The sequence below is a fragment of the Molothrus ater genome, chromosome 12, assembly GCF_012460135.2.
Source record: "Molothrus ater isolate BHLD 08-10-18 breed brown headed cowbird chromosome 12, BPBGC_Mater_1.1, whole genome shotgun sequence".
Taxonomy (NCBI): Eukaryota; Metazoa; Chordata; class Aves; order Passeriformes; family Icteridae; genus Molothrus; species Molothrus ater.
The window spans coordinates 2,448,582-2,466,543 of NC_050489.2; the positions used below are offsets into that span (position 1 = coordinate 2,448,582).

General features: G+C 42.8%; 1 protein-coding gene across 2 annotated transcripts in view; it reads right to left on the reverse strand.

The window, feature by feature from the left end:
* Window positions 1-2,311: 2,311 nt before the first annotated feature.
* CHST8 (carbohydrate sulfotransferase 8) overlaps window positions 2,312-17,962 on the reverse strand; it is a 207,926-nt gene continuing 192,275 nt past the window's right edge. For both annotated transcript variants that reach the window (XM_036390099.2, XM_036390098.2), the window contains exons 3-4: window positions 6,764-6,801; window positions 2,312-3,730 (exon numbers count right to left, since the gene is read on the reverse strand). In XM_036390099.2, the coding sequence (XP_036245992.1) occupies window positions 2,579-3,730; window positions 6,764-6,801 (1,190 nt within the window). In that variant the 3' untranslated portion in view covers window positions 2,312-2,578. The remainder of the gene's footprint in view (window positions 3,731-6,763; window positions 6,802-17,962) is intronic.

The window sequence follows — 17,962 nt, forward strand, 5'->3', positions numbered from 1 at the left end:
GGGAGCTCACCTGCTGCGCAGAACAGCTCAGCACACCGAGCTCTGCTGCCCTGACCTGCTGGCAGGGCCAGAGCCTGACAGAGCCCAGGGGGCTGCAAGGTCCAGCAGTGCTCTCCTGGTGTTGGTGACTGCAGTACAGACCATGGGTTGCATCAGTCAGAGCACCATCACCTCCCAGAGCACTAAATGCCATTAAATTCTAAGGGTGCTGTAGCCATGATATTTTCTGAAAAATCCTTTCCTTAGGATTTTCCCTCCTGAGAAGATGAGAGGCCTCAGGAACAAAATGTAACCAATGGTTATCTGCTGCTGTGGAATGCAACAGGTGGGTCTGGGATTGGGCTCATGTGGTTGTTTCTAATTAATGGTCAATCACAGTCAGCTGGCTCAGACTCTCCGTCCCAGACACAAGCTTTTGTTATCATTCCTTTTTCTATTCTTAGCCAGCCTTCTGATGAAATCCTTTCTTCTGTTCTTTTAGTATAATTTTAATGTAATATATATAATAAAATAATAAATCAGCCTCCTGAAACATGGAGTCAGATCCTTGTCTCTTCCCTCATCCTCAGGCCCCTGTGAACACGGTCACAGGGTGGCTTCACTTAAATTCCTACTGGTGATCTTGGCTATGACTCCTCACAGCCCAATGCACCCTCCAAGGATTCCCAGCCCTCTCAGGATCTGCTCCAGCTGCACTGGGGGTGATCCCTGTGCCTTGTTGTCCCCTGGCTGTGCCCTCTGGGTGAGGCTGTGCCTGCCTGGGCTGGCACTCTGAGCTCAGCCCCAGCTGGACTGGCAGAAACTCTGCTCTGAATGCAAAGGCTGCTCTGCAGCCTTGTGGAAAGACCAACAAGCCTTTGGGTGGGTGGAAAAGTGGGATGGGTGGGGGCTGCTGCAGCAGCAAGGCAGTGATAGAAAGGCAGGAGAAAGGGTAACTGGTTCCATGGAACAGTCTAAGTTCCACATCACTACTCCAGTGCAACCAATTTTTCTCTGAACAAAAATGGAAAATGTGATGTCAGCCTTGATATGTAAATTATTTGTCAGTAAAGCTTTTACTTCAAGGTCTTTTGAAACAATTTTTCCCCTATTAAAATTTTTAAAACCCAAAAAAATATACTGGGTGTTTCTGGGGAAACTCTAATGCCAGTTCTTGTGATGCATGAAACTATCCAAATGAGGATGTGAACCTAGAAGCAGATCAGAACAAGCATTGTTCCTTAGGTGTTCAGTGCCAGCTGGGGTGGAATGTGGCTGTGAAATACAAACTCCAGGAGTCACTGGGGAGTCCAGGTTTGCCATTGTGATGGACTTTGATCCTTGCTCCAGTATGGCCAGTTTAAATATCATGTCAAGTGGATAAATGACATATAAACAAGAGTTCTGTATACAGAATCTGAGTGAAAATTTACAGAGCTGAGGCTGGCTCAGTTGGTCAGAGCATGGTGCTGATAATGCCAAGGTTGGGGTTTGATTCCTGTATGAGCCATTCACCTGAGAGTTTGCCTTAAGAATTCTTGTGGGTCACATCCAAATCAGAATATTCTGTGATTAGAGACAATAATTGTATTTTATTCTCACAAGACACCCTGCTAGAGATGAGAAAGTCCTCTCAAGCACAGAAATTGAACTAAAACACCTGGGATATTTCTTGCATGTTAAGTCAGATATAATTGTTACTAAAATAAGCAAGTGCAAATTGTTTGCAGCAATGAAAAGAACTACCCTGTTGGGCAGGAAGTGGCATTTATTCTTGCTTGTTATTATGATGGAAAGATTTGATATTCCTGGTGACTACGAAGATTAAACCAGAGATTTATGTTAATGCAAAGGATTAAAAGAATTTTAATAACACTTATAAAGATGCAAATGTTCTCCTGCATTTTATCTTTTTGCAGATGAACGTGCCATAAGGGAAATATTGAAGGGGGAGAACACATCCTCCCTCTGAATTGCAACATCTGGTTTAATACTGCTCTCACATGGTCATTAAGTATTAGTTGTTTTCACCAGTGTGTTTATGAACAGTGTGAGTTTGATTGGACTTTTTCTCCCTGACTAACTTAAGAATGTCAGGAATCAGTGATCAACATCCACCTTCAACACATGGGGCCTGTGAATGGCTTCATGCCTTGCACATTTCAACAAACTGTAAATATTGCTCAGTGTATTTGCCTTCTTGCTAATCCATCACTTAAAGAATGACTTTCTGAACAGTAAAGGGCTTGAAATACTGGCTGCACTTTAGAATTGCCAGCTGTGCTCCCCTCATTTCAAACACCCCCAAGTGCAAACACAGGCCACACCAGCCTGGAAAATTCTGTGCTTTATTTGGGGACCCTGACATATGATACATATATGTACATACATTTCATGTAGAGAAATTATAGAAAAAAATATGATTTGAAAAAGGAGGCAATTAAGGTGAAGGTGTAAACATCTGTTTATATTCTGGTTTGTGTTTTTCCCTGCTCTTCAACCAATTCTTTGCTAACAGGTAAGTATATATAAACAGATGTCGCCTGGATTTGTCACACAATTCAACTGATGCGACTGTGGAAATATCCAGGCCCTCAAATTAATATAAATCTTCAAAAGGTTTGGAGTAGTTGAACATCAAGTAATCCATATAGTAAAAGTCATAGCTTTGTTGTCGTTGAGAAGGAGAAAGCTGTGCAAAATACTGTTGTGTAATTTTAGTGGTAGTTCTTTCTTCATTGGAGTGACGATCTTTGAACTTGGGGAAAGTTAAATTTTGTGGAGCACCAATTAAGTGCAAGAAAAAGTTTGCATCTTCTTCCATACTTTCAAATTTCCCAACGAAGTCGTAGTCTATTAAACACGGGCTGCAAAGCCTGTTGACATGATCCCAGTGTATATCCATCCCCACTGGCCTGTGTACATCCAGCAGGTACTGAATGAACTCTTTAAACTTGACTCCAGAGCCTGTCCTTAGAGCTTCTTTGGTGGCATTGACACGGTACCTGGAGATGATGGCTTTCCCAAAGACAGGGTGGTAGTAGTTGTTTGGGTGTTCAAACTTGTCCCGAAATGCAGACACCAGCTTTTCAAAGGGCTCACGAATAAACAGCATTTTTGTGTAGGTGCTGAGCCTGTGGTAAATGCCTTTGTGGTCAAAGCCATCCAGCCTTTTCAGGTAGTTCCCATAGTGCACGGTGTTGTGCTGGATGTCCTTTGTGGAGGAGGCCAGCCCGTTCAGCACCATCAGCACCCGCTTCCAGTTAGAGCAGCCAGCTTTTGGCACTTCACAGTACAAAACCCTGTATTTATCCTCTACAAATATCCTAGACACGTGATAAGGAGTGATTATTCTTCTGTTGTTACTCTTGTATTTTGAACAAGTTTCCCTCATAATCCTCTTCCTTTCTCCTTGGATCTGATAGAGACTTTTCCACTTGCTGTTGTTTCTATCCTCATATTTAAGTGTGGGCAGGTTGAGAATGGAGCTGTTCATGGAAATCAGAATTGGGCTCTTTTTAATTATAAACCTCCTCCTGCGTTTATGGAGCTTGATGGAATTAATTTCTTCACCTTTCTGTTGATCTTTCATGGCAAACATGATGCTGCTTTGCCTTCTGTCGGCGCTCTGAAGCTTGGTGGGCACGCTTGCAGATGGCTCTAATGAATTGCTCTGCTTAAGTGTTGCTGCTCTGTCTGCAGTATTTTTTCTTAATCTTCTATCCTGGTTATTGCTGGAAACACAGTCCTCCTGAGGAAAAACAGGTTACAGATTTTAGTAAATGAGAGATTGTCACTACTTACAGCTTGCACCACTTCACGTGGATCTTTGGTAACTTTTAGAACTGTACAACAAAATGTGTTTTCACGAGCCTTCAGCACTGCACTCTGGCTCTTCTCTTGTCCCCTTGTTCTGTGCTTACATGGAACTCAAAGGCAGAGATGACCCTGATCTAAATTTCCAGTCAATTCTAGTTCCTATTTGGATTTACCTGTATTTTATGTGTAGATATTTAGGACCTTGACAGATACTTTTGTCTTAGATGTTGAAATTTCTACAAAATGTGTCTGAGTATTTTGAGGACTTGCTTAATTATTCCAGACTGCCCCTGATGTCACACAAACTGAAGGGTTTGTTTGTTTGGGCTGTTGCTTCCCACCACCACCCCCACATCAGTAATTGATCTTTGCAGTGAGGGCAGATTGGCACAGAGGGGAAGGGGGAAGGGAGGGGGGTTTGTAGAGTTTGCAAGGTGGAGTGAGATGGAAGTGTGGGCAGAGGGAAACAGGAAGGTGGCAGTGAGAATGCAGAGGTTTGGCACACAAGAAGTGGTTTTGGGGAGGGCAGCATGAAGGGCACCCCAAAGGGAGGCTGGATGAGCTGAGCCTGGGGCAGAGCAATGGACACAGAGAGCAGAGAGAGGTGGAATGAAGCTGGGGCTGGGATTAGCTCAGCAAAAGCTGAGGAAGCAAAGCAGGTCTGGGGGTGAGGCTTGTGGGACTTGCTCTTTTTCATTGAGGGATCTCTCTGTTAATACTCCCTGCATACAGCCCAAGTGTGCTCCAGCACTTCCTGCTTTTCCAGGTAGCTCAATTAAATCCTGTCTATACCTCTAAGATTACAATTTTGTTCTGGTCACTGTTTAGCTATGTGTCATCCCCATTTTGAGGTCACCTGGATCAGAGTAGCATATAAACTACCATGGAGTATTTCAACAGAGGAGCAGATGTAGTTGTAGAATGTTTATTGCTGACCCAAAATGCTTAGGTAGAGGGCTTACAATTTTAAATTTAAATTTTTGACTTTCAGTGTTTCCCCAATAGTATTTAAAACTGGCTTAAAAATAAGATACTGTGTGGATTTTAAGGTGTACGATTGGGGATTAGAAGGGTTGTGCTCTTTCAGGGTGCTCTTTAAGATCAAATCTTAATCAATGTTAGAAGTCTTTGTTGTCTGAAAAAAAGCAATGCAATAGGTGACAAACTTGTCCTGTCATGGAGGTTTTATCTCGTCACATTCTTGTTAAAGGTCAGAGAATAAAAAAGTCTCAGAAAAGAGGTTCAGGATTCATTACAAAAGACATTGGTGACAAAAAAACAAAAAAATCAAATTGTATTTTGGAGATGACTTGCTTATATTGATAATTACCGTACAAAACTTGAACACAAGAGATCAGTATTAAACACAAGTTTTAGGACACTTGCAGAATTCAGGTTGGATGCACTGGTAGTGAAGGTGGTGTGCAGCCTGGGAAACCAACTGATAATTTGTTATGCAAAACACTATTCAGTATTGGGAGTGATTGTTCCTCACCTTCAGAGGTTGTTTCTGTTGTCAGAAATGTGTTTGTCTTTGTAAATACCAGATGTATTTCTAAACATTACCCTTTACAAGACTGGCTGGAATTCAATCCCATTTACTCATGACATGGCTGATATTTAAAGGTTAGCAAATTCAGGCTTCCTGGAATTCTGCACCCTTAATGATGCTGATGATGACCCTGGAGCTTTTGGGCAGCCTGAATGCCTTCTGTCAGAGCAAGCCTGGATGCAGAGGGCTGGAGCTGCAGGGGAGCTGTCAGTGAGAGCCTGAATGAGGGATGCAGGACTCCAGGGGCTCTCCAAAATGCAGTTTATTGTATCCAAGAGGTTACAGCAGCCCAGGGTGGTGGGTGACAGAGCTGTGCCCACAGCTGTCAGCTCCAGCTGCAGGCAGGCCTGGAGACCCTTTGGTTTAGGTTACATTGCATTCTAGACTTTTCTTTTGGTTCCATTGCATTCTAGACTTTTCTTTGCTGAGCATCTTCATACAGTAGAACCAATCTATACCTGAACTTTTATCTATAGCCTATCATAACTACTGTAATTACCATATTCATGTTACTGTTCTCCAATCACTAACAGTCAGTACATTACAGTTTAAGCTGGAAGTTGTTTTTCAGTTTTCTTGCAGTGGAAAATTCTGAGACCTTTTTTCTACTTTCTTGCCACATTTGCTGCCTTGTTTGCCTGTGCTCTCTTTCTGCTTGGTAAAAACATCTTCTTGTTTGGGGTGGGTTTATCCTTTGCTCTAAGCCATAAAAACCCCTTCTAACTAACACACCCTTTGCGTCCTTGGTTATCCAGTGAGACTGGCTCAGCAATTCTTTTCTTCTATATCAAAACTTGCTTTAATTTCTATTCCTTCTTCAGACTCTACATTCAAAAATCTTTCTGCTAAGCACACATATCTGTGAGACTTTCTTGTCAAACTTTCCTCTTTCCCAACAGCTGTCAATCCCTGTCACCTGCCCGAGCAGGCGATGGCACCTGGGCACATCTGGGCAGGGCTGGGCACATCTGGGCACGGCTGCTCCTTGGCACGCTTTGCTCTCGTCCTTGCTGGAGGCAGCCCCACGCAGCCTGGCTGCCACTAGATGGGGGAATTTCACCAGAATTTTCTTGAGCCTGTTTTTAAGTACCTCTCAAGGCATTCATTTGATCAGTGAGATTTCATACAGAATATTAATATATGCAAAGTTTACAGTATCTTTTAGCAATATCCAGTCTAGGAAAAAAACTCATAAAACTGAAGTTGCATAGCTTATCAAATTCCTATTTTAAGAGGGAAATTTGCATTTTCACGTTTTGATGCATCTTTCCTTTTCAGTGCTTTTAAGTTTTTGATGCATCCTTCCTTTTCAGTGCTTCATCTCCGTGTAGTGGCCTTATCTGAGCCATCTCTATCTGTACTCCATACTCAGAATATGGGTACAATTTTCTTTATGTACTTCTGAAAACTTACTTTTTTTGGTTGCTGGAATCCCATGTTATATTTTATCCCTAAACAAAGAAAGAAAGTAAAGTAATTATTTAGAAATAAAAAAACATCAGTTTCTTCTCTTCTAGACTGATACAGCCAGTGTTGTTAACACAATGACAAATAGACCAATGGTGACTCATAATTAATGTATATTTCATAGCAACAATATACCTTGAAAGGCCTCTTCATGTATAGATGTCATAAAAATTGTGAAATGGAGTGAAAGACTCTATGACTTTCACCCTTTTACAGATGGGGAAACTGAGATGAACAAAAGTGGAACAGAGGTGATTGCTTAACCTCAGTTTAAAGGCCAGTAGCAGAAAAAGAATCAGCTGAAGGTTGTGATTCCAGGTTAGAGATCTAAAACAAAACCAAAACCAAGCTGTCCTTTGTGTATTTACCCAAACCTCTATGGCTTGTACTCTGGAACCTCTGATAGGGCAGAATTAATCCTAATCACAGCTTGCATGAGTACTCTGCTGTCAAGACAACACACTGTGGAGTTATGTGTGAGGTAATATTTGCACACTTTTGGAGAAGCAAACAACACAGAATCATATTTTCTCTAATCTTCTGACTTCTACAGTGATATTTACCTGAAAGTAGAATAATAAAGATGTGAAAATCCAAGTTGGCAGCTTTAGCTGATGTGTAGGGTTTCTCTCATGACCATAACATTTGTTAGGTATAACTTAATAATGCAGAAATGGATAATGGAAGCACTACTGGATTTTGACATTTCTTTGGGGCTTTTCAACTGCTAGAGCTGTTGTCATCACTGTCAATGTTGCTTGAAGACTTCAGTTCAATAAGTCTGCATGATGAATCCACAGCCTTTTGGACAAGGACAATTACAGCTAAAGGTCTTGCACAGCACTAAGTGAAAGCTCTGTCAGCCCCATCAGGCTGATTTTCATAGTGCCAGGAAAGCTCCCAGGAAATCCTTGCATGATAATTCACATTGTGACCTGCTGCAGGGAAGGTAGCAAGTCCAGCCTAGATGATCAGTCATGCTTTAGTTTTGAAATCAGATCTACAAACTGATATTCGTGGTGGAGTCTAAATGAAATTGCTCTGATTATTTCTGTGCTCCAAGAGCTCCTCTAAGGGTGCTCATGATGCCTTTGGTTTTTGTTTGAGCTTTAACTCCACTCCTGCAATTTTTCAGCAATGAACTCAAGGTTGTGTGGGACATCATTGTGATTCTGTGCCTATTACAAGTAGAGAGCATATTGTTTTTACTTCATCAGAAATAAGCTCTAGACACCTTACAGAAGGAGTCTTAAGGCTTCCCCTAGCTGCTTCTCAAAAATGTTTTGCTGCAAATTAAAGTCAGAAAGTGTCTATTAAAGAGAAAGAGAGCTTGTCTGCAGCATTCCTGTGTGGGTTCTGGAGACCTGAGGCTGATTCTGCTGTACCAGGCTTTAGGAGATGCTCCTGAGCTGTTCTCCAGTTCCTGTTGTGATCAGGAAAAAACCACATTTATTCTACTGCTGTGTAATGTGCTACACAGCAAGGCAGGGCAGGAACCTGCTGTCCAAAAACCCAGCAAAACCTGAGCAGCAGCACTTTGAAACAACTGATACTAAAGCATGATGACCTGTTTATACCATGAAAATGTTGTATTTGTCAGTAAATGTAACTGCTGCTTTTTTGCTAACCCTAAGGGCCTAATTTGAAGCTGTTTGAGCTGCTTGGCCTTTACTCTAAGGCATCATTAATACAGCTGCTTGGAGTAGTTACTTATAAGATGAGGAAGATGTGTTCCCTTTCCAAAAGTATTTTGAGCTTTTTACTTTTGAAAACTGAAATAGATGAGGAAAGTCTTTTGGTCACTTATCAAAAAAACTGAGGAAGTACTTCAGATGGAATCAGTTACAAATACTGAGCATTTGTTGGCTCCAAATTATAATGTAACTTAGGGTTAGAGTCCCTCAGTTGTGATTGTTTGTTCTGACTTAAAGCAAGCTCTGGTACCTTGCAGCAAACCCACTCACTTTGTGTAATTACCTCTTAAATTTGGTGCCACGACTGATAATTATTAATAAAATCCCACAGTAGTGCAAAGAGCAGGTATGAGACCTAACTATTTTGTGGTTAATTATGATTGTGTTCTCATAGTGGTGTTTAATAAAGATAACTTATTTGAGAGATTAATAATTTGTACTGATATGCTTTGCTTTGAAAAATGAAAAATAAATGCTAGGAGGAGATGAGTAACCATTTAAAAATGGTTATTCATTTACTGGCTTTAAGATGTAATCAGAACAATAATTCCTGCTTAATATAAATGTTTGGTGAAGCACTTGCCAATCTCTTTGATGTTTTCTGAATTTGTGACATCTAAATTTGGCTTCTTTTAGTTGTCTTTCTCATGATACAGTCTGTCACTTCAGATTTAAATCTACAAGATAAAACCCTCTTAAGTGCAGTGAAGTCAGGGAAGTTATATTGCACAAATCTATTACACTAATCAAAATCTAAATTTATTGTTATGCTACACCTTTACAATCCATATTTTTACCAGGTCTTTGACATTATTGCCAAAAGGGTAATATTTTTGGTCATAAATAAAGCACTGGTGTCTGGTGCAGGCAGTTGAAGGCAGTGATCAATAACTCTCAGGTGCCAGGTGTGATGATGGCAAACATCTCACAGTGCCCAAACACAGAGGAGCAGCAGGGACAGACTCATTCTCTAATTACAGATTGCTTATGTTGGTTTTCATGGTGTTCTTTCCTCTCCCACTTGTGGGACCATGATTTTCCAGGCTTGAGCCTGGCCTGTGTTTTATCCACACAGTGAATCCACTGTGAGCTCCTTATTTTCTTTTCCAAAGGCTACTAGCAACACAATAAAATGGCTTTCATCTTCCTTGTGTAATACTGTATAGTTTTACCATTCTGCCTTCTCCTCTGTCTCTGCTTCAAGACCTAATTTTGGTTTGCCTCTGGTGTTTTGCTCTAGTTTGAGACTCAACTACAGCTGAAGTATTTTTTAATAAAAATGATAACTTCAAGTCTGCATCTGCAACTCATCCCTTACAGGGCTTCAGTGCACAGACTGCTCTTGTTTGCTTCACCCAAACAGATTTGTGACATTTACTCTGGAATGGATGTTATGGCATTTCAGGAACATCTGTGCCAAGTGTCCCATCCACATATGCCCCAGTCTTAGGTCTTTTCTCAGAGACAGCAATGTGTACTTAATTGCAGAATGATTAATAGAGTAGTACTCAGAATTCTGATAAACATGAAAACAATTTAGCTGGAAGAAGATTTTCCCAAAAATACTGGTCAGAAAATCAAGATAGATTTTTTCCTTTTTTTTTTTTTTAATAATTTCAACTTAACTCAGCTTCTACAGTATAAAAGACCTGCCCATATCTGATCCTAACTTCCTCTGGTGTCCAGTTGCTTGCCTCTTTGAATTAAATTACTCAGTAAAGAAATTTAGTTATTAAGTTAAAGATTGCTACCATAATAAATTATTTGGTTTTACATCTCTATAAAATATAGATGTAGTATACACATCTGGAATACTGTTGAAATATATAAACCTCTAAAATAAAAGCATTTTCTGCAAAAATTAAGGCCTAATTAGAACAGATTTTGTATGTGTGCCTGTTTTAACTATGTGCTATAAATCCTTTTTCTAACATAAACTTACAATTTCATTTGGAAAAATGCCTTCAAAAGTTCCATCTAAGCTACACACAACATCTCATTTTAATACAGATGGAATTAATGAGGCCAAGTAAAGAAGGCTTAGCAAAGCAGCAGCACATCCTGAATTGTACATCAGGAAAGAAGCCAATCTGTGCAGAGACTCTAAATAATCTGATATTTAAATATAAATATAAAAAATCTAAATATCTAAATAGTCTGATCCCTCTGAGCCCCAGCGAGGCTGCAAGTGTGTGATGGCAAACTCTGCCTGTGGGTGCTGGGGTAAATGATCAGTCCAGCCCTTGGCAGACAGGTTTGGTGCTGATTTCCTCTGCACTGGGGGAAATGGTGGAATGTTTCTGGAGCAGTCTTCAAACCAGGCCTTTGCAGCTCTAAGTAGTTAATCTTGGCTCTTTGAGGAAAGAGCTTCTTTTTTTCCCCTATTTTTGGAAGACATCAGAAATTTTCCAAGCTGCTGAGGTTTGGGGTTTTTTAGTCTCTTTGAACTTTCTTTCATGTGTGAGTTCCTTTGTAACTCAGGTAACACATTTGTCCTGAATTCTGAGCTTTTTGTTTAAATCCCACCATTGTCAAGCAGACAAGTTCTAATAGTTCAAATATTATTTGAGGAATTTTGAACTCTGACTGATGGCTTGTTCTTAAGCAGTTGTTGTGGTGAAGTAGAACACTTCCCAAAAGGAGAGGCCCATATTCCCCTCTCCTGTGCTGGTGTTGTGCTAACATTCCATTACTTTCCATCACTCTTGTGCTTTTCTGTCCAAGCCAGCTTCAGAGGTGCAGACATTGGATCTAGGTGAAACTGTGGCTATTCTAGGTGAAAAATGTGGCATTTCTAGGTGAAAATGTGGCATTTCTAGGTGAAACTGTGGTGTCATTTCCAAAGCAGGGGATCTGGGGGTTCCTGCATCCTACAGGCAGCATGCAATGCACCCCTGTGCTGCTGCATTTCTGTCAGGGGGTGCTCAGGATGGTAGCAGCTTGTGTGCACTTCACTTGATTAAAACACCATTACTCTGGCTTTTTGGAACTGAAATGACTTTCCATCTTAATGAAGCAAGGGAGTCTCTGGACAGAAGTACTGTATGCAGGGAAAGCAATGCAATTCTGAAGGGCATAGCCTGGAAATAATTAAAAACATTCAGTTCATCCATCAGTTTGAACAAGAAAAAATTACAAATCGGGGAGCCAAAGCAGAGATCAGTACACACATTAAGTGACTTTTAATATTTGCCTCTTGAGGACTTTCTTCCTGTCAAAGAGGTTGGTATTCCCAGTTGATTTATGCACCAGTAGCTGATCCCTGTGCTGGAAGAGTAAACGTGCCCAGAGCTGTTCTGAAGCACAGTCCTGCCATGGTGTCACTGATTCCTGATCCCCCATTAACTCCCTCATAGCCAAGGTGCTGTGTCCCCCTTGGCAGCTTGATTTAGGCCATCCTTCCCACATGACTGGCCTTCCTTTCCCAGGAGGGGAATCTTGGAGTAAAGATCAGGTGTGCAGCTGGGTACCCATTGTTTGGAGATACAGCTCCCACCTGAGGATGGTGTTCATGCCTACACAGCGTTTCTCTCACAAAATACCCAAATTATCTTCCTGCTGTTGTTTCCCCCTGTCTTGTTTGACACTGACCAAATTCCAGGCACCCACAAAGTCACTCACTTATGGAGAGGAGAGGGGAAAAGATAACTGAAAGGTTCATGAGTTGATATCAGGAGGGGAGAAAAGAGTCCAAGGGCAAAAAAGGCTAAATTTAGAGATGCAAAGTAAATTCCATTACCAACAAAGTGAGAGGAGGATTATGAGAATTAAAATAAGCCCTTAAAAACACCTTTACTCCCCTACCAACAGCTCAGGGAGACAGGGCAGGGCATTCAGTTCATCACCAGAGATTTCCACTGCTCAGGGAGAGGAGTCCCTCCCTGTGAGGCTGTGGGGTCCCACCCACAGGAGTCAATTCTCTGAGAACTTCTCCAGCTTGGCTCCATCTCACAAGCTGCAGCTCCCAGTGCCCTGCTGCAGCCTGAGTCCCTCCCAGGGGCACAGCCCTCCCAGACCTTCTGGGATGGGTCTGTCTGTCTGTCCAGGGCTGCAGTGTCCAAGGACAGGCTGCTCCAGCCTGGGAACAGGGCCCCTCTGTCCCCTGGGTCTGCCACTGGGTCCCAGCCTCACCCAGGGATGCCCTGCTCTGGTGTGGGCACCTCCCCAGGGCTGGGGGTGGATCTCTGCATCCCCATGGATCCCCATTCCCTGGGGGTGGATCTCGGCATCCCCATGGATCCCCAGGGCTGTGGGTGGATCTCTGCATCCCCATGGATCCCCATTCCCTGGGGGTGGATCTCTGCATCCCCATGGATCCCCATTCCCTGGGGGTGGATCTCTGCATCCCCATGGATCCCCATGCCTGGGGGTGGATCTCTGCATCCCCATGGATCCCCAGGGCCTGGGGGTGGATCTCTGCATCCCCATGGATCCCCATTCCCTGGGGGTGGATCTCTGCATCCCCATGGATCCCCAGGGCCTGGGGGTGGATCTCTGCATCCCCATGGATCCCCATTCCCTGGGGGTGGATCTCTGCATCCCCATGGATCCCCATGGCCTGTGGGTGGATCTCTGCATCCCCATGGATCCCCAGGGCTGTGGGTGGATCTCTGCATCCCCATGGATCCCCATGGCCTGTGGGTGGATCTCTGCATCCCCATGGATCCCCAGGGCAGCAGGGCACAGCTGTCTCACCATGGTCATCACCAGGGTCTGCAGAGGAGCCCCAGCTCTGGCCCCTGGAGCACCTCCTGTCCCTCCTTCCCCACTGCCCCTGGTGTCTCCAGGTTGTTTCTCTCACATGTTCTCACCTCCTCCTCTTCTCTAGCTAGAATTAACAGTGTCCCCCTTTATTTTGATTTTCTTTTTAAACATGTTTTCCCAGAGGCATTCCCATCATCTCTCATTGGCCCTGGCCAGCAGCAGGTCCATGTTCAGAGCCCTCAGGGACTGGATCTGCTGGACATGGTGGGAGCTTCCAGCAGCTTCTCCCTGAATCTCCTCTGTGCCCCCCCTGCTACCAAGAGCCAGGCCATGCAAAACCAGCACAGCCCCTCATAAAGGCTCTGTACCTGCTGCCTGTTTGCTGTACCTATTTTGTGTTGTGTACTAGTCAGAAATACCATCTCTTGAAGCTGCTGTTTATTTTTTTATTATTCTAAAAACAGCCTCATGAGAAATAATTGTTTTGATATGGGTTGCCTCTCAAATTTTTTATTTGTCAAAGTGAAAGCAGGCGAGAAGCAGAAACAGAAACAGTAGCATTTTAAAGAAATAAATTCCTTTTGAATCAAAACTCAATAAGTGTTGCTGTGTCATTCTGGTAAGTCCCACTACCTACACAGCTGACATTGGTAGCTGAGTATTGTCTGAATCTGTGGTGTTACTTTTATCCAGAAAATGATACATTTGCACCCAGAGTTTGCAGTGGGGCTGCGAATTGTCCTCTGCTCTGTTGGTGAGATTGGAAGTTGATTGAGGAACAGACTCAGACTCTTTTATTAACTGGGATTTGGAAACCCTGGTACTTCTTTGACTTGCAACATACTAAGAGAACAGACATATAAACTCTATGAGAATAACACATAATATTGTGCTTTTTCAGAATGGTCTTATATTCTAATATAAACTGAATCCATCTTCTTGACTAAATAATGATGGAACTTAGGCTTGCTCTGTTTCCATGATACCCAATAAAGGAAGGGGCATGGCACATTTATATTGGAGGCTTAATTGAAAGAATAGGAGGAGCTGTTTGTGAATTCATTATGAGGAAGGTACAACCACTTGTTTACTTTGTCTCCCTTGCTATCTAGCCATACTAATTGGAACTTGCCATTTTCTGACTTAATTTATATTCGATAAGAATTCTATAAAGAAAACAGAAAAGTCAGGTCTGTATTATTGCATTCCCCATTCCTTCTTTGGACCTATCCCTGGGAATACTGTTAATTAACATCATTAGCTTTCAGGCACTGTCAGCAGTTACTTGCAATTTCTACTTAATACCTTTCAGTTATTCTTCATTCTCATATTTAATATTTGCATATTGCCTTCGTAGCATGACTTTGGCAAGGACATTACACTTTCCCGGATTTATTAAAAAGTAAAAGCTAAAGTTTAAAATCTAGCACTGCATTTATATTTAGTAGCCTGTCGAACTATTCAGGTAACCAGAGGAATTTCAATGAATTTCAGGGAAGCATTTAATGTAATTTGACTTCATGTAGCTCCTTACAAGAGCTCATCCAGAACCCAGAAATGTTTCCAGACATTGTGCAAGTCAGACATGAAAGCTTCACTGGTCTTTCTATTGGAGGGGAGACAAAATAATACAGGTGGAATTTTGGACTCCTTTCATGTCACTCTGCAGGGATGTTTCTTTGGGAAAGAAAGCACAAATGGAAAGAGAGAAGGCTGCAGGCAAAATTGAAAAAGTAGATCTACACAGGCATGCCTCTGAGTGCTGAAGCTCACTGCTTTGATAGATTGACTGGAGATCAAAAAGCACAGATGTGTATCCAAATGGTGCATATTATTATGTTACCATCAATTAACTGGAACTGATAGAGGTTCCCTTTCTCCTGTCCTCATAGCTGATTATTGACAAGACTTCTTAGTATAAGAGATCAATATGGAACATTAAAAAAAAAGTTTAACACCTGCAACAGCTACAAAACCTGGCGCAGACAGGGTGATAATTGGACAGATTTGGATTCGTGCCCTGTGAGAAAGAAGCAGTTCTTGGGAAGCTCAGTGTCAGGGGTTGAGCTCCTTGCCAGGCTCTTTATTCCTGAGCACTGGAAGGGCAGTGGGGCTTTGCTGTTTGTCATTTCTCACTGGATCTACTCTTCTTTGTGGAAGGCTTTCTGTTTCTTATTAAGGAGCTCACTTGCACTCCTTCAGCCAGATTTTCATGACTGATGGGTAGAACAACATGGGTGCATGAGAATAATGTCTTGAATTGACTTTCCTTTCAGTAGGACTTTGGGAGAAATGGTTCTGCTCAAAAACTGAGTGCTGACTACTTCCACCAGGATTCAGGTGGCATTAGATGGTACCTAAGGACTTGACCTGAGGTGCAACCAGGTAGGAGGAGTCAAAGTGCCAGTGCTGAGTTTTAGTAAGCTCAAAACTTTTTAAAGGTATGGAGAAGCCATTAAAAAAACGTTCCAAACCTTTTGGAATTCACAATTTCTCCATCAATAACATGGCAGTTTGATATTCATGGTTTCTCCTCGGCCATGCAAAGTTCAATGAAAATTGGCAGTGGAACACCTGGAAAGTCTAAAATGGACACGCCTCACTGAGGACACAATGCTTCATGTGGCATGTGCCTGAGAGGTTCAGGTGCTTCCAGGACATAAGGATTGATCTAAACAAAGCTTTATGTCAGGTAAACATTGAAAGACAATTTAGCAGCACTGGGATTTGGAGGACATTCGTTCTATTAACTTCAGCCCACAGCTCTTACCACGACAATCTGCATATCCCAGACTCTGATGCATTTGCAGCTTGGTTCTGGCATTGGAGGGAGGCCTTTGGTGCCTCTCTCCCTGTGCACTTCCTAGCACTGCTCTTGTCTCCATCCTCCCCCAGCTAGCTGCCCATACCCAGAGTCAGGGAGCACAGGGAGCTGCTGCAGGGACAGCTTTCCCCTACCCACGTGGCCATCTCCTCACTCTCCTGCTCCCTGCCAGGTCACTGCCCTTCATCCCCTCCTCTGCACTGCTCACAGCTGGGATCTGGCAGAAGAGTAAAGGAGCTGCTGCAGCAGTGGTGTGGCAGGGCACCTCAGGAACATGGGGAGAGAAAACCAGCCTCCTGTGGGGACTGGTGACTGTTCTGTCCATCTGCACACCTGGGTGAGCTACACTGCTCCTCCAGAGGGGCCACATCTGCTCTGGCAGGGAGAACAGACAGCTGCTCCTCACTTGGGCACTCGTCCCTGTTTCCTCCCCAGGAAGCCTGGCATGCAGGTGTTGTTATCTTATTGCAGGGGTTCCATAATGTTGTCTCCTTATCACAAAAGTTCCATACCTTCTTGGTGTTTCTCGTGGGCATCTCCTCACAGCACTGACTCTTTCTTCTCCACAAAGCAGCCACTGACTCCAGCTCCCTTCTCACCCACCCCACTCTTTTATAGCATCTTCTGCTCATTGCTTACAGCTGTGGCCTGTTAAAGTCAGGCCTGCTCCTAATCTCTGATAATTGGCCCAGCTGCAACTCCTTAGGGGTGAGATTACTTTCTACACTATCTTATCTTTATTTTCTTATATTCTATCCCCCTACATGCAGGAGGTACAGGGTTTTGCTGTAGCTGCCTCTCTCTGTCAGGCTGAACTATCAGTGGTGCCTGAAGTGAGATCCCTTCTGCTATTGCCATTTGATGGGCACATCTGCATTTTTCATTCACACATAATAGCACTTGCTGATTTTTCTAGTACCCCAGTGTAGAATGCTGCATCAGCCCAAGGAGGGGCCTGTATGAATTGAGAGGTGGATGGTTTGCATATGCCCTGAGAGCTCAAATTTGGGATACAGTTAGTATTACAATTGAATCATCTGATTTTGTAAGTCAGTGCATACAAACAGTGAGTAGCTAATTGATTGCTGAATATGGTTAGCTGGGAATGGAACTTTTATTTAGCTGATGAAAGTGTGTGAATGTGTCTAATTTCACTGATCCCTTTTCTATGATAATTGTTCAGAGCATTTCAATAGAACCATGGCCCACTCAGTGCCCTGCATATATCTATACCTGATCCATTCTCTCTGCTATGCATTGGCTGAAGGACCTCTGACACAATCTGCCCCTCTGTTTCAGTCTGCAGAGGCAGCACTCTGCCTGGTAGAGCTCTGTGAAGCCTGGCTGGACGTGTGTGAGTTACACAGTGCAATTCAAACTGATCCCTTCTTTGGCTGCCTCTGCCTGGTGCTGCTTAAACCCCAGCACTGCAGAAGAGTGGCTCACTACAGGCCTTGGCTGACCTGGCTGTTTGTTCCACCTGAGATGCCCTTTTCCTTCACATGTGCTGCTTTCTGTGTGGTGGTGTTCACAGGGGTCCCAGGATGAGGGAAGAGATGATAATCTTGGCTCCATGTTTCAGAAGGCTGACATATTATTATATTATATTATATTATATTATATTATATTATTATATTATATTATATTATATTACTAAAACTATACTAAAAGAATAGATAAAGGATTTCATCAGAAGGCTAGCAAGGAAGGGAAAGGAATGGAATGATAATAAAATCTTGTGACTGACCAGAGAGTCTGAGACAGATGGACTGTGATTGGCCATTAATTAAAAACAACCACATGAGGCCAATCAAAGGTCCACCTGTTGCATTCCACAGCAGCAGATAGTTATTGTTTACATTTCATTTCTGAGGCCTCTCAGCTTCTCAGGAGAAAAAACCCTAACGAAAGGATTTTTCATAA